The sequence below is a fragment of the Pezoporus occidentalis genome, unplaced genomic scaffold (genome assembly GCF_034315485.1).
Source record: "Pezoporus occidentalis ecotype Australia unplaced genomic scaffold, CSIRO_AGI_Poc_V1 ctg75, whole genome shotgun sequence".
Classification (NCBI taxonomy): domain Eukaryota; kingdom Metazoa; phylum Chordata; class Aves; order Psittaciformes; family Psittacidae; genus Pezoporus; species Pezoporus occidentalis.
In genome coordinates this window covers 970852-995363 of record NW_026916104.1, presented here as the reverse complement: position 1 = coordinate 995363, position 24512 = coordinate 970852, and the positions used below count along the sequence as shown (strand labels likewise).

The window sequence follows — 24512 nt, the reverse complement described above, 5'->3', positions numbered from 1 at the left end:
GATCACGAAAGAAGGTGAAGGTAGCTGTGTGACACTGTACGTGAGTCATGTCAGAAGGAATACAGAGAGGAAAACACAGCTTGCTGGGGGTTGGTAAATCATCTGAGGAAGGATGATGGGTGTTCTCAGCACCCATATGGCACAGCAAGGCTCTCCAAGTAGGAGAGAACAGAGGGAAAGAGGATGACTGCGTCCCCATCCAGCCATAAGGCTCCAGCTCCTTTGAAGGAAAGCCAGGCACAGGGCTGGTGCTCATAACAGTCTTGGAGGGCCCAGACATACAGTGAGGGTCCTTAAGGGGCAACGTCCAGCTAAAATACCCTTCTGGGAACACTGGTGATGAAAATGAGCGGACTAAGAACAGGGAAGACCTGCTTGCAAGCAACTTACTCTATAACTTCCTTCCACTTAACCACAAGCTCCTGGCCACAAATGCTCCATAGGGAGATCTCTGTAACCATCAGGACTAATGTAGTTACATGAATTAAAGTCTTTAAAGACTGCACCCTTTTCCAAACAAGAACTAACAGCAAAGGAATACATTGACAGGAAGATGCCAGAACATTCTAATAAGCTACAATGTCATAATCTTTTAATATAAGAATGAGGTTGTTTTGGAACAAGGTAGAATATGGAAGATGACCAGGAATCTTCATCCAACCAGGCCAGGTTGGATGAAGCCTTGTATGAAATGGTTTAGTGTGAGGTGTCCCTGCCCATGGCAGAGGGGTTGGAACTGGATGATCTTAAGGTCGTTTCAAACCCTAACTATTCTGTGATTCTATGCTTAGGTAGCCAGGCTATCTTTCTTGACATTGCATAGGATTATAGAAGTCATCTATGCTTTTTGTGGGCCAACATGAAATCTGAAATGCCAGAGGAACTTGTTTTCCCAAGGTGAAATTAATAGATTAGAATTATGCCAAGAATTCATGATTCATGTGATTATTTGCAGCAGCAGCAGTTTGCCCAGCAGGCAGGAGCATTGCTTTTACAATGAATTCTCAGAGCAGCAGCCAAAGCCTCCCCTGGGAATGTGCCGAGAAACGCAACTGCAACAGAAAGCTTATTAAAATAACAAAATAAAACCAGTTTCCAGGAAGTCACAAACAGAAGTACAATAGAGTATTGTCATCCCTCTTAAAGTTACTTTAAATATGCATCAGGTGTGGTTTCATGCATGTACTGTCAAATCCAAAGTAAAATAATCAAAACAATCTCCCCATCCAGCTTAAGGAAAAACCCAACAAGTCTCAACAACAAAGCATGTGGCTGCTTTCATTTTAAGTATTTTAACCTATTTTCTTATAAAGAAGCTTGTGAGATCTGGTACGTGTCAGTTTGGGTTCATCTATTTCCAATAGAACCCTGACCTCTGATTTAAAGCCTTTTAATGATGGGAAACCTCGCCACAGCACAAGACTCCACCTGCACAGTCAATTGCAAGATCAGAGCTGCTTCTTGTGTTTCTGCTGTGTAGCATAGGATGAAACTAATTAATTCTTGGCACTTGGTCTACATGGCTAAACACGGCAGCCTCTCAGCCTTCAAGCAAGCTCAGCTTCAGATGCTTCCCATGTGAGCGGTCACCCTCCAGCCAACTTTTCTGAGGTAAACCATGCAAGGGGACCTGCCAAATAGCTTCCTGGCAGCCAATAAAGGCATTGTTTCAAGAGAATGACAGGACCAGCATTTCACGATCCCATCTACACCCAGCTCAATAATGCTTAACCGTGATCTCAGTCTCCATCGCACAAAATTCTGCAATCTGAACCTGCCAGGTTGAAAAGGTCATCGAGCAATGTGTGTAGTTAGATAGGCTGTGCCTACACTAGCCTTGTTCCTCAACTTCTAGTAAGGGAAGTACCGTGCAGGAGTTGTTACAGACCTCTTCCCCGGGTTTTAGCCGCCGCCTGGCATTAGTCCCAGATGCTGAGGCATTTCAGTGTGAGCAGAGCCCAGTGCCTGCTCTGCTCTAGCATCCACCTACTCGAAGTGTACCAGCAGAAACAGTGGCAGGAACAAAAGATGACCAAATAGCATCGCAGGAGTTTCTCTCCTCTACACCTGCATTCCAGTGCTCATTTCAAACACCACTGTGCCCAATAAAGCCCTCTTCAGTTTATGTTAGCATTACTCCATCAGACAATGTAAAATCTTGTCTACTCAAAGGTTCAACTGGTCCTGTTAGTAATGGAGCAGTGGACTTATTAACAAGGGTGCACTTCAAGTTTTCCAGTGTAGGTTGCTAAATTTCTGTGCCTAAATGCAAAGGCACAACAGAATCAATATGATGGTTTATACCTGCTGAGGCATTTGGCTTTTCTGTGAGTACTTAACCTTCTGACACACACATTTTAAATACAAATTCTGGCTGTTCTTTCAGTAAAAGAAAGTATGCAGTAACAGAAGCCACGAAAATGGGGGCAGTGTGAAATAAAAACTACTCTAGAAGTGTTTCCCAGCAGTTCAGAAAGATCCTAAGTCAGATACCAAAAATACCTTGAGACTGGCTTCAAAAATAAATCTGAATTTCACCTTTTGATTTCTAATTCCTTTTTTATTCAAATTCCTAAATTTTCCTCTGCATCGATGACAACAGAAGTAAAAATTCTTATATAAACAGGAAAACTGAGACCCTGGCATTGCAATGGAAACATCAAGCAGCATGAGGCTGAATATACTGTTGGGAGAGCTGGTGATGCTACTGCTGTTTGTTCTCTCTGTCTACCATAGCTGGGTCCCCACAATGACTACTTTGAGTACTGATAACAAAATATTCAACATGTCACAACCTACATGTATCACAAATTGTTATCACATTCTAAGAACAGTAGGGCATTTTCCCCACCCAGTTACCTGTATAGAAGCTACTGATCTTTCTGAAATGCCTTTCAGCATCCATGCAAAATTATGGTCAGCCCAAGATAGGAGAAGAGTGAGAAATAACGTTTCTTGCAATGTCACCTTCCAGCCATGCAGGGAAGTCCAACTCAAGTACCGCTATAATTCTGGGTTCTCTTTTAATTAAAAGGCTACAAGTGTAGCATTAATTGACAGATGGAATTTAATATGTAGCCACTGCGTATTGCTTTTCCAGGGCAATATTACCTTGTGGTTAGAATGGTAAATTAACCTATTAGTTCTCTGCAGCTAGGCTGCTTCTACTGCACGGGTCTGATCGTTTACACTGGTACCTCTGGGACATGCTGCAATTTCTATACTTTCATATGACAATTATACACGTGAAAGAGAGCAAAAATAAGAAAAATATATTTAAATGCTTTCCATTCCATGCAGACATGAACAACACACGACATTATGAAGAAACCTGCAAAATTGAAATCACCACCTAAATACATTAAATGTGCTCACCTTAGAGATCTCAAGTAAAGCATTCAAGATTAGCACATACGAACACACATGCTTTGTATTTGTCGACATGAAACACACAGAGCAATATTAGTATTTAGGTTTTCTTTACACCTTCCAAACCTTTCCTATCTCTCACTTACCCATCCTGCATTTGTTGACTACAAGAATAGAAGGCTAAAGAAGTAACACTTCAAGATGCCATAGCTAAGCAATCCCACACTTTCCACTACCTGAAAATTAAGTGACATAAACCACGCAAAGGCACACCATTTTTTCCTATATAATTGCTTCTCACTTCTTTGTGACAGCAGACTGGTTATGAGATGTGATACATTATTGAAACACTATAAACCAGTTTCCTTTATTTTGGCTGGAACAAAGCATTCTCAAAGATTTCAGCTGCACTTAGCCCAGCCCTTAGCACAGTCTGCACGATGGCCAGTCATCAACAAGATGCACTCAATCTGCAATAAATATGATCTAGTATCTCCTGACTTAGGGAATTCATGACAAAGTACTAAATGTCATCTTACTCACAGCTCACATTAAATTTTAATAAACACATTCCTTCATCTTTTGTAGTTGGCACTATTCATGATTCTGTTCTCCCAGTGTTGTGCTTGCACATCTAAGGGTCTGAATGAAAACTGCAGAATTACCTTAATTTTTACAATAAATGACTAGCAAGCATGCACACACATTATGCATACACACTTATAAGCACACATTCTCTTATATTGTGTAAGACCAAATCAAAACACCATATATCATCATTACCTTCAGCCAAGCTGTTTTGTATATGTTGTTTTTTTCTTCTTCCAAAGAACAGTAGTGCTAAATGTCATGGGAGCAAGCCCAGCTCCCACAAACTTCAGATAAGTACTGCAGCTCTGAATTTGTTTGGAAGGCTGAAGGAAACAGCTTAACAAGGTTTACACTCTGACAACTGTGGAGGAGGAGAAGAGAGCATTCCCCTAAGGAAAACTACCAGTTGATGTTTTTCTTAACCTTGGAAATCCACCTCTGTAAATTGTACATTTATTGTAGTGTTATACCATGAGGAATTGCTTTTCTGAGTTTTTTACTACAGGGGTAGAAAATAAGGTCAGGATAACGTGGTAAACCCTGACATATGTTTATCCTATTTCTTTTCTTTTTTCCTTTTTTTTTTTTGGACTATGTAAGAGTGAGATAATCGTTAAGATTCACGCACGTGCCATCCAGCATTCAGTATTGTTTCAAGTTTCACACTTCTTTCACTAAAGTAACCATATTGTTTCCTTCTGCTGCTCTCCCAGTTTTCAGTATGCCAACAAGGCAAATAAAATCCTGGTGCTACTTTACTGGCTTTAATCACCCAATCCTTGCAACTTTTGGGGTTAATGTCTATGTTAAGACTTTAATAATAACAATTCTAAAGAGAGCAGAAGTATTTTCTTAAACTCCACAAACATATGAATCATTAAACAAGCATCTTCTCTGAATAAGGCATTACCCAGCAGGGCTGCTACACATCCACGCTTCCTTCAATATTAACATTTTAATAGGTGATGACTGATTGTAACAATAGGAATTCGAATGTACAAAGGCTGCACAGCAGTGAGCAAGCCACCACTGCATGTAGAAAGTGAATGTGGTTTATCAAAGCAAAATTCTCTCTCAATCTTCCCTTGGGAGATTAGGTAAAGAAGACTTTTAGTCAGTCTCAGTGGTTGTATCTACTCCAGGAAACACGACAAACCAAAGTTAACCAGAATGCCTTCCAGCAGTTCAGCTGAGAAGGATCTGAGAATACTGGTGGATAAACTGACTATGGCAGTGTGCTCTTGTGGCCTCCCCCTCCACTCAACCCTGGTGAGGCCACAACTGGAGTACTGTGTCCAGTTCTGGGTTCCTCAGTACAAGAAAGACAAGCAGCTTCTGGAGAGGGTCCAGTGGAGGCCACAGGGATGATCAGGGGTCTGGAGCATCTCTCTTATGAGGGGAGATTGTAGGAGCTGGTCCCATATAGTCGAGAGGAGACTGAGAGGGGATCTCATTAATGCATATAAATATCCCAAAGGTGGGTGCCAGGAGGATGGTACCAGACTCTTTCAGTGGTGCTCAGGACAGGACAAGGAGCAGTGGCCATAAACTAAAACACAGGAAGTTTCACCTCAACATGAGGAAGAACTTCTTACACTGAGGGTGGCAGAGCACTGGAACAGGCTGCACAGAGAGGTTGTGAGTCTCCCTCTCTGGAGACATTCAAAACCCGTCTGGACACATTCCTGTGTAACCTGCTCTAGGTGACCCTGCCTTGGCAGGGGGGGTTGGACTAGATGATCTCCAGATGTCCCTTCCAACCATAATGATTCTATGATATGCCAAACTAAAAGGCAAAAGAGGTAAAAGAAACAAAAGGTGAATAAAAAAAACAACACTTTTCAGGAGCAGAAAGCTTTTAAAAAAAACCTCAAACCATAAAAACATAATGTTCCCCCTCCCCCCCCCAAAAAAAAAATACAAAAGCCTATTACAAAACCCCTTCCTTATGTGATGTACTTATGCCTATGAAATTGGAAGAGGTTTAGAGCAAACATCCTAATGCCTCCTTTCTAAGATTTCTTTCTTGGGGTGGAGGGGAAAGAGAGAAGATCTGAATTCTATAAGCCAGTGCCAGAAAATACACTGGGGCACAGTTTTATTCTGTCTACTCATCCCTCTCATCTTTATCTATGACCCCCAGAAGGCAGGCATTTGAAGACATGCTCAATTAATCCAATCAGCGATATTTACATTTGACTCAGCCACCTACATCTGCTACTGCTGATACCCTACCATTCCCTCCTGAAAAATCCATTTTGTTTCCTTTTAAGTACACTCTAACAGCCAATAGCTTTTCAGCTGCTTGGCACAGGTGGCTCCTAGCATGTCTTAAATACCATCTCCAAATCACTTTAATATTGCCTTGTGACAACTTTTGTGACCAGAATTCAGTATGAGTACTTACACCATATCTGCATATCCAAGATCTTTGAAAACAGTAGGGAAGAACCTAACTTTCTTTTGCTGTAAGAGGGAGTTAACAGTACAAAAAAGTCAAGTGCCAACAGTGCTTAGTATTTCAATGAAGTAAGGACTGCAGTATCCTTGGGGACCATGACTCACAATATTCACTAAGAAAATACTTAGAAAAAGACATAATGTAGTGACTGCCACTGCTAAAAATCTCGTAATAGTGAAATCAAGAGGAAAATATCAAGGCCAGGTTGGATGGGGCTTTGAGCAACCTGATCTAGTGGAAGGTGTCCCTGACCATGGCAGAGGGGTTGGAATCAGATGGTCTTTAAGGTCCCTTCCAACCCAAACCGTTCTATGATTCTGTTATCCATATAATTAGAAAAGCAAGACAAGTCTATGGTACCCATGGAATGGCGTCAGTGAAAATGACAGGATTCTAAAACCTCAGCCTACTCACAGATGTTTTTCTCTTTAACATAAATGAAGTAAGTTAAACCAGTGGCTTGCCCGCATATCAACAGTGAAATTAAAACCTAACTTTTAACTGCTAATATGTAAACAATGCTCTGATTTAATCACAGTGCTTTTACTTTGGAACATTTCCAGGTGTTGACCAAATAAAACTTATTTGTTTTGCAGGTGTTCCTTAAAGCTACGTGCCTGTTAGAATTTTTTTCTTCTTCTGTCCTCCAACTGTAGATGCAGGAAGCGTAACAACAGCTGGGCAGTTTAGCAGCTGCAAAAGACAGATGCCCACACCTAGGAAATAGTTTCTTAGTAAAAGAAAATAGGGTCTGGAGCAATTTTTCATTATCTCCTCAATTATAAGATTTTACTCTGCAACTTGGCACCAGCTGGAGAGCTGACTTACACTGTGCTTCTGCTGAACACACCAAACAGACTGCAGATCCTATCAGTCAGCCCTCTCTCATTCAGTTTTGACAGGGAAAAGGCCTTACGCTATTGCAGAAAAAAATAACATTCTGCCATGTTATTTTACTAATCCTTTATTATTAGTTCATGCGTTCTTTCTGGTGTCAACACTTACAAAGAGGAGGGCTTAAATAAGACATTAGAAATATGTCTAGTTTGCACCATATCACCAAGATAAAACTCCCTAAATTCCGCATGTCTTATGCATAGAAGATCACATCTGAAATAGACTGATCTAACTAAACCACAGAAATATAGTATAAGCCTTCTTGTATCAAAACTTTATCACAGTAGTGGTTTTAGTCATTAGAAAAGAAAGGGAAACAAAAAAATCCCAAACTTGGTCATACTGGTTCCTAGGTATCCTCTTAACTTTCCCAAGTCATTTACAACTACCATATGTTAGAGGAGTCTAAAAATGTTTCTAGATATTTTACTGAGCTAAATTTATTTGGATAAGAACACTTGCAGCTCCTGTTGACATTAATTGCTGGGCATTAAGTTGCTCACAAAATTCAGCCCACATATTTCAGTATCTAACTATAGGCTGTGTACCAATCCAGAAGAGCTGCTATCTCCGCTCATGGTGCCCAAATTCAAACCAGAATGGTAAAAGGAGTCAAGCACTGCTTATTTCATGTGCTGTCTTTATCTTCCTCCTCTTCATCTCTACAATTCATGGAGAGTTTCACAAAATGGTTCTGCTGCAAAGCAGCAGAAAGGAACAGGCAAGGAAACCTCCTTCTGGAAGAAGATAACATAAAAGCAGTATCAAACAAAATCAACAGATCTTCATGGGAACAGAACAGGCAAAAACTCCAGAGAATGGAAGGGAGAAATAAGTTTCTTTAAAAATACCCCAACACTGAAGTACATTTGAAGTACTACATACTTTGCTACAGGGACTAATGTTTACCATAGGTAGTACAGCAGTGACAGAAAAATGTATGAAAAGAAAGAAGCCAGGAGAGATTTGATATCTTAAACACAACCATGCCAGGCTTCACTATTTCAAAAATGTTCTAAGAATTTCAATGCAGATACAGGCTATGAACAAATGAGAGCAGAATACAAAGAATTACTTAAGCATGTTTTACCATGGGTACAATAGTTGTGATTGTAGGAAAATGTAATACCCTGAAACTCCACTCAGAGCATCCTCCACTTAAAGCAAACATTGGCAGGGCACATGTTCTACTTCATAACACAACAAAGTAATGATCTGTTACAAGCAGTAATTGTTCCTGCACATGCATAAAAGCATGTTGTGCTGTATCCCTGGGAAGACAGCATGTGCTAGTAAAAGCAACACCTACAGCTGAACACTGTGAGTCTTAATAGAAGCTGTAAGAAAGAGGATGAAGAAATTAACATTTACCACCTGCATGTTACCAACACATAAATGAGTTCCCTGTGGCTGGAGAAATGCTCATAAATGCTGAAGTCTCACCATGTGCACTCTAAAGCAATCACCTCTGAACTTTTTGATCCTGCATCCGTAGCAGCAGAAACATTTTAAGCATGCATCCCAATATATACTCTGTCATAAATGAACTGAATGGGCTCCTACAGCTAAGCTTTTTTCTAGTAGAGATGAAAAGTCAGTCTTACCAGAGGTGGTGGTGGAGGGGGCCCTCCAGAAGGAGGTGGAGGTGGTGGAGGAGGTGGTGGTGGTGGCGGCGGCGGCACAGGCATCCTTTCAGATTTCTAGCTTCAAGCGGTTCTCAAAAATACAGCCAAAGTCTATGTCCTTGAGGGGAAGGAAGGGAGGAGAAAGAGAAATAGGAAAAATGGGAGGGAAAAAAAAAAAGAATGTGTTTATACCCTGTAAGCTGCAGATCAGCCAAATTTCTAGCTCTCAGCAGACTGAAGAATTTCATACTCCGCTACTTCCAACCCTACAGTACGAACAGCCTCATTATGGTTACCCGATGACAACATTCATCTAAAGAGCAAGCTCACAGATCTGGACAAGTGCCATGAATACCAAATGCATAGATGCCAGCCTGTCCAGATTTAACTGTTGCACCTTGCCTTAATCTACCTCATAGCCCTGAAATGCAAGTCCGTGGAGAACAAATCACATGTAGACATTTCTGCTGGAACAAAAACTCTGTTGACTTTAAGCCAGAAGTTTGCTGTTCTAAGGGCAGAATAAGGAACTTTGTAAGGTACATTGGACTTGCTCCAATGTTAAAAAGAAAGAAAAGAGAATAATAACTGAAGAAACAATTCTACAAATTGAAGCTTCTATTACCAAATGACAACATGCAAGTACCAGACATTTCAAGAATTCAAGGCGCATGAGTCTTTCCTGACATTTTAAATGTTAACTTTTCACAATTCTTCTGTAATACACTGATGAAAAAGACACAGATCTCCCAACAAAAGCCATATCTTTTTTTTCCCCCTAAAATGTCTCCTGCAGAACAACAGTGCATCACTCACTGATTTTCATCTCTAACCCAACCCCCAGGATGACTGCATACCCTCTCAATCTGAGGTCGTCTGTGAAGTTAACATGCAACTGCTGTATTTCATCAGTAAAACTTCAAATGAAAGTACTAGGCAGCTCCAAAGTGAGCCCTCTGCAAGCCACACTTCATAACTTCTTTTATTTTGATAACAATTCTTGGATAAATGCTCCAAATATGTTTTTATATTTAGTTTTATGTTCACCATGTCATGACTCTCTTCTGAGACTTTTCACAATATCATGTGAAACAGTGTCAAAATCCTACAATTAAGCAAAATATGACATCCACTATTTCTTTCCTTTCTGTAAGGCCTTACCTTAGCAGGAAATTACATTGATTTGGCACATTTGCTCTTTATACATCTCTTTAGATGATCATTTCTTTTCTCCTCCAAGCATTTAGAAACATGTTACTCATTTTGATGTTTTCTTAGAAACTGTTGTTAAGTTGAATGGGCCACAATTCCCAGGCACTACCTCATCCCTCCTTTTGCAGGCACTCTATGCTTTTCCAGCTGTCTGAAACCTTTTGGTCAAGAAATTTAAGAAACACCTGTGTAAGCAGGAGTCATGAGACAGTTAAATCTGGACAACTTCAGGAGAGAAGACAAGACAGAAATGAGGCAAGTTACAATCTTTAGGGGAATACTTGGCTGTTTTGCTAGGGACAGATTAGAAGAGGCAATGAAGTTAAAACATATATGCAGCCTTGTCCATTTCCTACTTAGTGTACGTGAACAACATCCAGGTAATATCCGAGTATTTTCCACTCTGCTTTATCTTGTAAAATTCTATGGAAGATCAATCAAAAATTAAATACTCAGAGCCTCTGCAACACTTGTTTTCTCCCTTGAGAGATTGCCATGCAAATGGCTAGCATATCAAAGCGCTCTGGATCTGTAACAGAATTGGTTACAATCACTTTAATAATGGCTTAATGAACCTTTTCAAGAAAGCAGGCATCACAGCATCTCCACCATTCCACCCTCGTTGTCACCCTATGCAAAAAGCTATTATCAGAAGAGAGCTCTTCTCCTCAATTAAGTCATTCAAAAACATGGACATACGGAGAATGACTCTTCCCTGCTAATAACATGTTTCTGGTTAATATCTTCCTACCCTGCAATACAGACCTTTTGTCTTCATTAAGGGTTTAGATTAGGAAATATGCTCTTAGTCAAATCGAAAAAAAATACAACCCACACTTCTATGGCAGACCACATGCCTGCAGCAGGAGGTAAAGCACACTGGAGGCGAGCAGCAGTGGGAGAAAGGAAATGGGAATCAGCTTTTAGTATTTAGAAGTCACAGTCTGAAACACAACCAAATGACTTCTCTAGCTGCCTCTCTTACCCGTCCCTGCCCCAGTGCCCATGCCTCCAGCCTGTTCCAGAACAGAAACTGTGTGATTTGCAACCCAAAATTCAGTGCAGAGGTAGTGTTCACTTTACCATGTATTCCACTCCCCTATCCTGAATCCCCCTGAATCTTCTCCAGAGGAGAAGAATGTATTTTGGGGGGCTATAGTACACAGCCCTTGAATGAAATACTGGAGACACACTATAGCTTTCCTCCCATGCTGTTTCAAATCCTCTACAAATGAACTAGTTTTCAGAAAACTCTTCACATGTGTCTTTCTTTCTCTTATCACAAACTCAGAGGCTTGGTGTCCTGTGCACACAAATTGATAAGTCTTTTATAGAACTACTGTTACAGTGTGAAGGTGATCACATCTTATGCCTACACAATGAAGAACCATTTTCCACAGAAAGGTTCTATTTGTTCAAGCTTTGGAAGGAGGAGTGCTGTCATTCACAGAAGCAGACAATGACAGCAAAGAAGGACTGTATGTAGATAAAAGTAGGCATCTTCAATCTAACTTACAATAATAACAAAAAGGGTATTAAAATTTAGTCATAACTGCACAATCTACACACTGGAATATGTAGGACTGGCTTTGAGAACCTCTTTTGTATTACCGCGTCTATCTTGCATGGTATTTAAAGAAAATTATGGATGTCTGCAACATTTTCAATATATCAACATGTTATTTGGAGGCCTCTATTCCTTGGTTAAAGGCTGTCTTTCACTCTCTCCACACCCAGCTCCTCACCCATGAAGCTGCTTGTTAAAATATGGCTGACAATTTCAGACAATAGTTTAAGAACATGGTGCCTACAAGGATACTGGGGAGGGACTTTTCACTAGGGACTGTAGTGATAGGACAATGGGTAATGGGTTAAAACTTAAACAGGGAAAGTTCAGGTTAGATATAAAGAAGTTTTTCACTGTAATGGTGGTGAGGCACTGGAATGGGTTGCCCAGAGAAGTGGTAAATTCTCCATCCCTGGCAATGTTCAAGGCCAGGTTGGACAGAGCCTTGGGTGACATGGTTTAGTGTGAGTCATGCCTACCCATGGCAGGGGATTGGAACTATATGATCTTAAGGTCTTTTCCAACCGTAACTATTCTATGATTCTATGATACTATTCTATTAATTAAAACCAAAATAGGAGTACCCTGTTGATCAGTTCTAGTGTCTGTTAAGAGCCAGAAAAGAGGGAAATGCCATGAATGGTCCTTAATGCACGCACGTCCTTTCTCCTCTCCTCTAAATGTATGTATTTGTAACTGGAAGAGAGGGGTGTGAACTACCCCTGAAGGACAAAACCAAAAAGATACAGTTTAAAAAGTTGGCAATAGGTGGAGGAGAGAAGCCTGCATGTTTAGCCTCAGTTTTCTCAGGCAAAAAGTATTGTAAATCTTCCCTTGATTTCCATATCACGGAACAGAATCAGGCCCAACAATTGCAGAATTTATTGCAAAAAAAACCCAGGAAAATCCCAAACCCTGCCTTTTCTAGTCCACCTGCCTTCCAAAGCAAGGTGGTACATTATTTTTAGTGCTTTCTGAAGTCTAATTTTAGGTGTCCCAAATAATGTGGCTTGTATTATTACCCTTGGGAAGCTCTTTCACAGTCAAATAACTCTCATAGTTAGGTTTTCCTGACATTCAGCCTAATTTCTCCTTTTCTTAGTTTGATCCCATTTGCACTCCACTGCAGATGACTCTACCTTATATCAAGCAAAAGTTTCTCCTACCCCTCAGCATCAGCTTTGTGAAATTGAAGAATTATAATTCAGAAGTACTTTTACAAGGACTAGTTATACTTTTTGAGCTGTTCTACTTCTCACAAGTCATTCCATCAGTCAGTGAACTGATCTCAAAACAATCAGCCTCTTTGTACTCTTGGTAAGGGTAATTCTAAAACTGGCAATTTAGGTGTCACAGATTGTTCCTCGCTTCTTCTCACAGTGCCTGCCTGAACAGCAGATGGGTTTAAGAACCACAGTGCAGTCCTCGATGTAGAACTCTAGTTCCAAATTTCTGAAGGCTTAAATAAAGTCTTCACCTAGACTCTGATTTTGAGCACAGACAAGCAGAATAGGTGCAGATCATTCTTCTTCATGCTCTGGTCTGTCAGTCCTGTGCTGAATTCACCTGCGGGAAACTCAATACCTCTGCCTAGGCTTTTATGCAGATTTGGTCTTAGCTTGCCCAGCCACCAGATGTACACAAGCTCTGATGGAAGCACGTTTCCTCCTGAAGTGTCACTGCCACAGTGCTAGGCTTACAACTAAGCCAAAGTCCTGCTGGCAACACAGAGCCACACTAAGAAATAACGCAGGTTTTGAACAGCAACTGACACATCTCCACACTGCCGCTCAGCAGAAGTACCACAGGTCTGTCTGCAAAGACTATGCTGAAATACCTTCACCCGTCATGGAAAGAGAAGGCATGAAACCTTCAATGTCTAGAAGGGAAAAAGACAAGAGAGAGAAAAATAATCACAATTATTTAAATGCACATAATATGCATTTATACACAAAATAATTTCTTAACTAGTAGCATATTTATTTAAAGTCCTTAGGTCTTTAAGTGGCATAGCCATTAATACGAAGCAACATGGTTGGAATTGAAAATACAACCCTTTTAATTAATTTGGTGAAAGGACTGCAAAATAACGGCTTCATTATTACTGGATTTGCAATCACTGCAACGGCACATTCTGAGGCAGCTAATTCAGCTTTGGGGAAATTAACAAGTCTTTTTTTGCTTCAAAGAGAAGGCTGGGGTAAATATTTTAAAGGTGTGCAGGAAAGCTTATTTAAAATATTGGTCTTATTTTCCTAATTAAAAACTGAAGGAAAAAAGTAGACCACAAAATCTGGTTTTAACTTTTAATCAGCTTTTATATAATTATCCTGTTCAGAGTTATAGCTTTTAAGTCCTTCTATTTTAATAGAAAACTAAAAGAATTTCAAAATTACACAGGAGAATCAGCATCTGCTCAACTTTTTGATCTGAAAAGCAGACAGTGAGCCTAATTGTGTCCCCATTTGCTCCTGTGAAACATCACCAAAACCAGCTGAAATCACAGATCTTTCAGAGACAGTAGAACATGTGCAGAGGCAGAGAAGAGGAAAAAAATAGAGAAGAGTAGATGTGTGTTACACAGATAAAGTTTTCTGCTGTCTCTGTCACACAACTGAAAATGACTTGGGAAAAGATTCTGTTTGGAATGAACCAGTTTATACTTTAATTATAACAGAATCAAACCACATAAATTTAAGCATCAGATGTTATGTTTCTCTCTACTATTTTCAGTATTAATGATTTCTTGTGTTTAGAGAACAGAAGAAGGAAAAATCAAGGTAGAGCTTCTGAGTACCTTTACAGTCTTCTCCTTTGCAAAAATTACCCCGTCCACAACCCCCTTGACAATCTCTGCTGTATACGAGAGATTTAAAGACAGTGCAGAAGTGTTAAACTGTTACAACCTTCTTTTACAGAAGAAAGGCAAACACTCATATACATATCCATATCCATCTTACTATATGTATTTTAAGACATTCACATGTATAATCCTATAGCTGACTCAGAAAACTCTAGTCTTTCATCATTTCCTAACAGATGGTACCTGAATTGTATGCAACTTAAGGAGAGAAATTTCTGCTCTCAGTTGCTGTGTACATCACTGCAATTAAAGGCAGAATCTGTTTTTTTTTTCAATTCAGTTGAAATGTACAAACCTTGAGGGTTCTTCCTCCATTTAAGGTGTGATGAAATGCTTAAGCAGCATTTGTCTACAGAGGGTCTGTGGGATTGCCTCACAGCACGTAACAGTATCCTGTACTTAAGCCAAGGAACATAAGTTCTCCCCGGTTTGGACTACTTCCACCAGGCTCAATTCAGCTAAGGGCTGCATCTCTTTTCTGCCTGAAAAAAACAGCATGACTCTTACTCTGTCAGGAGCCTGGTAACACTGCAACAAATTGGCCAGGGCTGACCTAGCACAGATCACAGGAATTTGGAGATGCTTGTTTTCATGTGTGCTGTGGGTAGATCTCTGCTGGGTTCCCTGCAGTGCTGAGGCTAGAAATTACAGTGCTATGTCTTGACAAAACTCCCTTCAGAGGCAAAGCTGCACAGATGACTTCATGTCCCTGTACATGACTATTTCAGGGTGTAACTTCCTCTGCTTCATGGGGATCTGCCATAGAAGACTAATTGCTGCAAGGGCGCAGAATAATAGAATTCGTCATCCTCGTTTAAGTAAGGAGCAAGAGAAAAGAACGACACATAAGAAGAAATATATTATGCCTAATGTAGGGTTAACCTGAAGTTAAGGAGCCTAAGGCAAATGAGGTAAATGAGAAGCAATTAGGACTGGTACAAAAACGTAACATTGAAAAGGAAACAATTTATACAAAAGGTTTCCTTTAAATATACCATATTACCCATACATATCATTCACTGCTAGATATATTAACAATGGTGATTTCGATATACAGTCATTAACAAAGTTAACCATTGGGCTAGGCTAAATAAAGAAAGTGCAGCTCAGTGGAAGTTCAAGGTCACTGCCACATTCTGAATATGGCTGTTTACTTTCAGACTCCTCCAGAGTTTCAGTGTGAACAGCACTTGAGCTCTCTTAGTAAGGCAATCTGATGTTACGAGTTAACGTAAGTTTTGCAGTTTCTGCAGAGAAGCAAATGGCAGGTTTTCACATAATTATTAATAACATATTTCTTTATAGGCATTCACATATTTCTTTACATCATTCATATAATACAGAGATATTTGAACAGTGTACCAGTACACAGAATGATTTCCACCAAAAAATTCCTAAAATTATTTAATTGATTCCCCCAACAAAAGAAAGTTTTGCCTTCAATTAAGTAGCCAGCATCAAAAGAGAAAAGCCAAACAAGGCAGTATTCAGTATCCAGCTTTTTATATTTGCTATACACAGCTCAACAAATGTCTGCTTTCAAACGCCAGTCAAGTGAAAAGAATTTGCAAATATAAATTTGCAATCAGCATCAGAAGACTACAGGACTTTCAAAATCCATGTCTCAATTCTAACATTTTCACTTCCAAACACATGATGTTTCATCAGAGATCCTGTTTTCATAGCTTTCCATCTGGAAAATATAAATCTATAGAAATGTTTATGTGTGCCACAAGAGGCTAATATCTACCAGCACAGTCTAGTGCAATGCAAGGAAAATAAATCTGTCAGTGCAACATGAACTATTCTTCCCTACAATGCAGTATCAGCACCATGCCCCAGCATGGGTTGTGGTCACTGAATGCTGTAAGAAGAACTGTCATTCATAAAGGATGTAAAATGTGACAATCTGGTGACCTGCAGAGTAAGTTGCCAGGGAAATCCTCACCTCAAAGAAAGAATGGGAAGCTTTGGTCCTGGTTTTCAGTGAAGCTGTGATTACTTAATTTCCCTTCCAAATCTATTTCCAAAGGTAAAAATCCTAGCCCTAATGTCCTGACAAATTCAACTATAACTTCTGAACATGCATTCTTACTTTCATACTTTTATCTCTTAGTCCTGTTGAAACTACTGCTCCTTTTCAATGACATAGTTGATAACTTCAACTTAGATGTTCTTTACCCAGGGTAAGCCTTCCATACTTGCAAGTAAAAGGTATCTAAAAGCCCATGTTATTAAGGAAGCCTCACTACACTACCATATATTGCATTTTTAGTATTTTAACTAATTCATTGTCCTAAAAAAAGTAAAATGCAATGTGCCTTATTGCCCCTTAAATGTCACAGCTTTTATTTATAAATTTATAAAATTTCCTATGTGTGTGAAAGTGTAAATATGCTTTCTTGTACAGAAAATTGACAGCTGCTTTTAAAGGCAAGGGACAAAATTTTGAAGCTCCAAACTTAAACCCATTTACTCAGGACAATGATTTCACTTTATAGAATGAACAACAAATCATAAAGTCATTTGCAACTGCATGAAAAAATCCCTGACAAAAGACACTTTGATTTGTAGGCCTAGTTCCGAATTGATTGTAAAACTATGTTCTCAGAAAAAACAATATGAGTTTTATGAAACTGAAGATCAAGCCCTTTGCCTTATCAAAGGACTTCAGTTGCAATTCTTTGTGAAAGTCATTACATTCAGAGAGGACTGTGATTGTACCTATCCCTGTTCACAAAGAATAAGCAACAAACACTAAGAATCCAAAAATTCTCAACTAACTTCTGCTGAAGAAGGAAAGTTGTTCTAGGGATTAACTGGCAATAGGAGATTTTTTTGAATTTGTGTCTGTCATTGATACAAAGCAGCAAAACAGTTTTCTACAATTTTCTGTCTTGCAACAAGTAGATCAAAATCAGGTGGCAGAATGAGCTCCCAGGAATACTTCTGGCACAGCCGCTATCTGCTGCTGTCAGACCAAGCAGGGGGAAGATGAGGATTCACTCATTTCCATCAACTGTGGTGTCAAGTGTTATGCTGGATCAGGCCCTTTTCTTTCCTTATTTACCTCTGTGAAAATTTCTCTCCTTTTCAAGTGGTTTACCAGTCTCTCCATTCCCCCCCTCCCCTTCCACTTTATTCTTTGTCTTTGCTCTTTTCACCATTCACCTCACCTGTTGTCTGCTGCTGACACAAGGAAGGCAAGACAAATAGACCCAATTAATTTCAAAGGTGGAGTTGTCTGTGATGGGGGAAAAAAACACTGCAGATGGTGCAAAAGTAAATAACTCTGTGTGATGACACTAGAGGATCAGCACAGGTTGCTAGCATTGAGAAAAACAGAAGAGATGCAGAACTAGGCTGATCCAGCTCTGGAAAAAAGGAAATGTGATTCTAGGAGGTACCAAGAGATAGATACACCCTGACTAGAGCTGGGAAGTATTAGCACCAATGTACAAAGCCTCACCTGATGGACTGGATAGAAGATTGAAATACTGGAGAAAAACAACCACGTAAAATAATATGGCCAGAAGAAAGCAGCAAAGCAACCACAGTATACACATTCTGCAGCTACATCAGGCCTTTGCAGCTCCTGGTACAGCTTCTTCAGAGCAAGCTCAAGTATCCCACGTAGTGGTGCATCAGTTAGTCTTACTGTTTAGTCAATATAAACTCGTGATCACTTGATCCAAGAATATTTTGAACAATCCATTTTTGCATAATTCCCCTGCTATATAGTCATTTCAAGGCTAAAAAAGGCATTCATTCTGCATTAAATGCCCTGTTGGGTTTCGTATCCATCACTCACACAGTACACAACTGAGTTAGTGTGGGACAGTATGAAGTTAGCCCCTAAATTAGTAAATTGACAGAGGGGGTGGAGACTAACTCTTCTTTTTTTATGCTAAATTTTCCTTTATTTTCAATAGAAGTCATGTCAGTTCTTCAGGGTTTAATTCTGAAAATACTCCAGCAAATACAAGCTGCAGCAACACAAGTGACATCACTAACATGTTCATCTGTTTGCACTCACACAGCTGATCAATGAAAGCAACTCTTAGTCCACATCCCAGGCAGAATTTGACAGGTATTTCTGCAGTGATTCATGCATCCCCAGGAGGAGTAAACATGACCTCTGAAAAGAAGTTGCTGAAAAAAGAAGTCTGTGTAAGCCTGGCTTGCCTTTACTGCACCTTATGATTTTCTTTGTGTCTACTCAACTAACACAGCAGTTCCATAGATTTTGTACAGATATAGTGTTATTTCTTTTCTTCTTTAGCATGCAACAAAAGTGTAACTGACTTGGACAAAAGCCCAAAGCCTGCCAGGACTATTTTATATGCTGTCAGTAAGGCTGGTGCATGTGTATTTTTCAGTGCACAAAACTGTACCAGCTAGGAAAGCAATAACATAATACCTTTCAAACAAGAGGATACAAAAGAGGAACTAAAGATCTCAAGACCTCCCTTATGATCCAGTACCATATCATGCTCTCCTCTTTTTCTGTTTTTGTTACTTATAATGAAGAAGGTAATACATGATATAGTAACTAGAAAAAGTTAAATGATACAACAGTCACTTACAGACCTGCGCATAAAGGGACCAACACAAAGGGGTTACTATCTCTAAACCCATTCATTCACTTTGTTCATCTAGAAGGAAGCATGTTACCCCTATCTTATGAATCAAGGAGGAGCACTGTAATTTCTAGCCAATGCTTTAATTTATCGAGGCAGACACTGCAGTTGCCAACAGTGTAAACGAAGGATATAGCATATCCATCACATAGAAGCTGCAGAGCAGACACAGTATGTAGTTTTCTTAGACATTTGTAAGAGCAGTGTCAAGACTGAGCACATGCTTTTATGTGGAATTTTCTGTTCTCTTGTTTATTGAACTTCATCTTGTAGGGACCTTTGGTCCAATTTTCCTCTGCTTTTCACTTTGCATTGTCACTTGTACTGTAGCAATAGTGTGGCTGTTAATATTGCTCTCCTCTGCCTGGGCTGGCTACAGAATGACACGATTCTCATCACAGAGGGTTATGTATCTATTCATAACAGGGTCATTGCAAAGAATCCGCCTCCCTATCTTACTTGAGAGATATTTCTGGTAGTCTAAAGGAAATCCATTTCAGCTGTTGTCTGAATTACCAAAGCATGAAGGCACACTTTTCACACCCTATGAAAATTCTATAGTTGTTTCACAAACCTTCAAAGCAATCCAAAGGCAGCTTCACAGCTATCAAGTATGCAACACTAAGTAAGACCCCTTGACAATACTCAGAAGTCAAATTAAGGTGGGCAGACTCAATATAATTTTGTAAAAAAACACTCTTCTTCTGTCTGATTTGAAAGTCTCAAGGGCATTTTTTTTTCATGGTTGCAACTATAGCACTGCTTACATCACTATTCAGTGTGGCTATGAAGCCACTGAACAACCCTGGTGCAGAATGATCAAAGATGAAAAAGCAACTGTGAAGTCACATTAAGGTTTTGCTACTACGAGCTAATTTTCAGAAAGCTTCAGCCTTTTAAAGAGAGCAACTACTCTGTGTGAGAAGATCTACAATAATAGTGGTAAAAGCATCCCAGAAAGCTGTACCTCTCAACTGCATAGCAGTCACTAGTAACTCTGTGTGAGTACTGAAGACTTTAGACACAAGAATTTATGGGCTATTACAGTTATTATATTTGTTTAGATATTAGTTTTTACATATACTTGGAAGAAACAAAGAATCTTTATTCTGGCACAACAGAGCCCAGTATCATTTTCCAAAGCAATCACCTGCTTCAATTTTTCATCTGTGATCTCATCTATTAGACCTTAAAATGAATGGCACAAAACACCCACATAATAATGCAGCAGATACTCACGCACATCCAGGATCAGTAACTTATGGAAATGGTAAGAGCTGAACTGAGCTAGTCCAGTCTTACCTATTTTTCGTAACTGAACAGAACTTGTCTTTACTTCAGGAGTAAAGCTTCCGCAGAAGCAAATGTTTCTGAAAAGATCATGTAATTCTTATAGGCAAGTTATGACTAACAAACATACAAAGAAATTTGATGCCAATCCTTTTACTGCTCTGCTTTTCTTTGCATATTTAAAAATATTAATATCAAACTATATAATACTTAATATTTATTTTACTTGTAATATAAAATAGTAAATCATGTCATTCACCTTTGCAGCCTTTAACATCTATCTCTTACAATGTGCAAATACTTTTCTATTTATTATGACTAAGTTACTGGTTTCAGTTCAAGGTCTTTTCAGAGGACAAAGAATTCCCCAAAATACTGACCTCGTCAGGCAACAAAATTACTTTAAAAGTATAAACAGCATCTATTAAGATCTATGCTATGTTCTGTTAAGAGATTCAGCAAATACTGCTGACTTTTATGGTGTGATTATTGTGATGTGACACTACCATGTTTTAATTTACTGTTAAAAAAAATATCTAAGTACTTTCTGCAAATTCAGATTTAGCCATCATTATGTACACAGTCCCAGCATGGCCCTTCCTGAAGCACTGCATGAACAGAAATTGACATATTACAGGATCTTTATTTGTATTTCCTTTTGGAGGTACTGATAGAGAGAGAGAGAGAGAAACAAAGTAGTCAATTGCCTTTGTATTATACTATATGATTTGACAAATACAGTCATATGTTGCTCTTTCCAGTGCAGTGCAATCACAGAATCTGAGTCTCTAGTGCATCTCAATCATTTTCAGGAACAGATCTTAACCAGCAATGACTTGAGCACTGCAGCTAATGAATTGAACTTTGCAACTGCCCCTACGCAACCAAAGTCTGTATGCAAACTACTGATCAAACTATTTATACACCTGTCTTCACAGAATTTATATCCTTAATTTAAAAATCAATCAATGAATCAAGCTTCATATTGCAAGCTGGCACAGGCACCTGCACTTTCAGGCAATTTTGTACACCACTTAACCTACCGGAGCCTCAATCTTTGTAAGATGTTGTAGACAACACTTAGAAATGTTTAATAACAGTGTCATTGTAACATCAAGAGGGGTTGCATGTTGGTTGTTAAGCCCCATTCCTTGACCAGGATCTTCTACAGGAAAAGAATCAACTTATGAGTCTAACCCACTTTTTGTCATCATCACCTATGACAAAACATCCGAAGCATTCTATCAGTGAAACAAAACACACTTACACAATGCTCTTTAAGGGTCCCACACTGCACATCTGGTATGTTACCTTGTACGTGGAAGCTGGTAGCTGACAGCAAAGCAGACTCAATCTTTCTGCCTCACTCGGCAATGTCCCTTAGGAGCTGTGGGTGGCAGCAGCGTCTGCACCGCCCGCGCATTCCAGCCGGGACACTGCTTTGGGTCACAGGTCCACGCAGTGAACGGGAGCCATCCTCATGCACACATACCATGCATATATACATACCATGCACACATACTTAACAAGTGCCAGCTCAAGATGCCACCACAGAATAAAGATGTATTCATTTCCTTGATCATCTTCCCTGTGGCTTGTCTGTCAGTAGAAAGGATGCAAATTGAAGACTTCAACAATGATTAAACACATGTGGTTAAATACACGGGCATTTGTGCTGGATATACAGATGGAGAAACTGAAAAGACTAATTGTATGAGGAAGCAGTTCAACAATCAAACTCGTGCAGCATGCGTTATAACAGTTATCACTGTTATCACAATTTCAGTTATGTTTCACTACCTGAATCAGCAGGACTTGTAAATTTTAGCCACATACTGTCCCAAGATCGTTCTGTGTTGAAATCATCAACCTTTACCTCAGTGTCAGCGAATCTCAGGGTCTTTTCTCGTAAATCAGATTTGTTTTGCTACCTTCCAGAAATCCCACTTAGTAAGATTGTTACCAAGTAAGTTTGTTACTTTCAGTAACAGATGAAAAAAAAACATGCTGGCTGAATGCAGCCTTCCTGTTCCTAGAACTCCTGAACTCCTTGTGGGACATAAACACCCATTCCTCCTCTCCTCTCTGCATGGGCAGAGATGCTGTGAAATAGCCTACCACTGCAATACCTTTGATAGAGCATATTCTAAGAATAATAACAGAAAACCCTCTTGCTACCTACCCTTTATCAACACATTCCTTCTCTCTCCGTATGAGCACCAACAGGCTGGTGCAAAAAGTGAGGTTTTAGCCTTATTTTTACCCATGTTAATTGTTACTAAATCTTTAAGAACTTCTTTCCAACACTTCTCCAGCATTCCCCCCTGCAACAGGTATATCAGCACTTAACACACAATAGCTTTTCCAGTTACGCAACCCCGGTTTCTCAGCTGACCTCTTCCAGCACACCTATTTCAAGGGCGAGAGCTCGGGGAAAAAGTTCTTCCTATCCACCGCCGCCTGCAAACAGCCGTTTCCCTTCACTTGGTGAACCCGGCGAGCAGCGCCACGCACTCCCCGTACCTAGCAGCAGCCACGCTTCCTCCACCGCTCTGAGTAACCGCATCCCCAAAGGCGGGGGTATCCCCGTGCCCTCCTCCCCCCGCCGCAGCCTGGGCAGGGCCCTGCCCGGAGGGGCAGCAGAGCCCAGGGGACGCGGCCGTTTACGAACCGCAGCGGAGCAAGTTTGTGCGCGGAGCTGTCTCGCCCCCCGCGGAGCTGCAGCCTCCGGCCCGACTCGCCCACCGCGGACCCCTGCCTGCCCTCACCCCGGCTGAGCGCTGCTGCGAGGCCGGTCGCAGGCACCGGAACCCCCCCAGCTGCTCCGTGCCCACCTGCTCAGCGGCCGGTGCCGTGGGGCCGGGGCGGCGCAGCGCGCTCCTCCCCGGGCAGAGGGCGCCAGGTATGGCGGCTGCCCGCCCGCCTCCCCTCAGGGGAGGTGGGAGTTGGCTGGGAGGCGGGGGGAAGGATCTTAAGATTTTGAGGGGAAAAAAGCCGGTTCCGATCCTCGGGGCAGTGACAGTTGTGTTTTCTTTAAGTAACAGTTTAACACAGAGACCGGCCCGAGAGAGAGAGGGGAGCGCAGGGAGGCGGCTGACCGCCGGCCGCATCTGGCCGGGTCTGGCGGCAGCAGAACCCCAGCGCCGGGAGCCGGCGCCGCCCCACAGCGCCCGCGGGCGGCAGCACCACGGCCCAGGGCCTGGCCGTACCTCCGCGGTACTGTCCCTATGAGAGGAGGCGCTGCCAGAGCGTCCACCCTCGGGCCCCGTGTTCCATCTTCACCCTTCACGAAGTTCCAGCTTCACTCTCGGCTGGGTGAAGCCCTGCTGCGGCCTGGCGCGCCCTCACGCAGGCAGGTGCCTTGGTGGAGCTGGTTGTCTTTAAAAGCCCATATGGAAGCCAAAATGCTGCCTCATAGGCAGGTAGGTGTTGCTACCCTGTCCCACTGCCAAAGGCCATCCGCCCGCCAAACTGCTCCTGCCCAGCAGCCTTCTGCAGGCCTGCCCTTGGAGCTGTCTGGGTGCCCTTGTTTCTTGTGCCCTAGATTATGCACTTAGAAGCATTTGCAGAAGGATAAGAAAAAAAAAATCCTGTTTTCTTCTGTATTTTTTCAAGGCAGTTTGCATATGGAAATGTTAAGGCCTCACACTAGCGAGCCTTCCTTGTCAGGGTGAGGGAACTGCTGCTGAGTGGTCTTCCAGCCAGCTGGAAGAATTAGACATCCCCGTTTTGTCATGCAGCAAAAGCCCCAGGAATGGGGATGCTGCTGACTGACTTAAGGATCATAGTGTGTGTTCTTGTCTGCCTGGTGGCCTTTGGATGGTGCTTGCAGGTGGCTGAGAGGTAAGTCCATCTTCTTGGGAAAACCTGCTTAGTTGTAGAAATGTAAAATCTTTTTTTTTTTTTTTTTTTTCATTGCCCTGCTTGATTATAAAGCAGTCTGGACAAATCACTGTCATTTGGGATCCGGACAATGCAATATCAGCCTCTGAGACTG

The 24512-nt window shown here is 40.9% G+C and overlaps 1 protein-coding gene across 3 annotated transcripts in view; it reads right to left on the bottom strand.

Annotated features, from left to right (window-relative positions):
* Window positions 1–23532, bottom strand: part of WIPF3 (WAS/WASL interacting protein family member 3) — a 38074-nt gene extending 14542 nt beyond the window's left edge. Inside the window, exons 1-2 of one of the 3 annotated variants that reach the window (XM_062602092.1) lie at window positions 23350–23532; window positions 8923–9061 (exon numbers count right to left, since the gene is read on the bottom strand). In XM_062602092.1, the coding sequence (XP_062458076.1) occupies window positions 8923–9006 (84 nt within the window). In that variant the 5' untranslated portion in view covers window positions 9007–9061; window positions 23350–23532. The other 2 variants (XM_062602090.1, XM_062602091.1) reach the window with 2 other exon arrangements.
* Window positions 23533–24512: the final 980 nt, after the last annotated feature.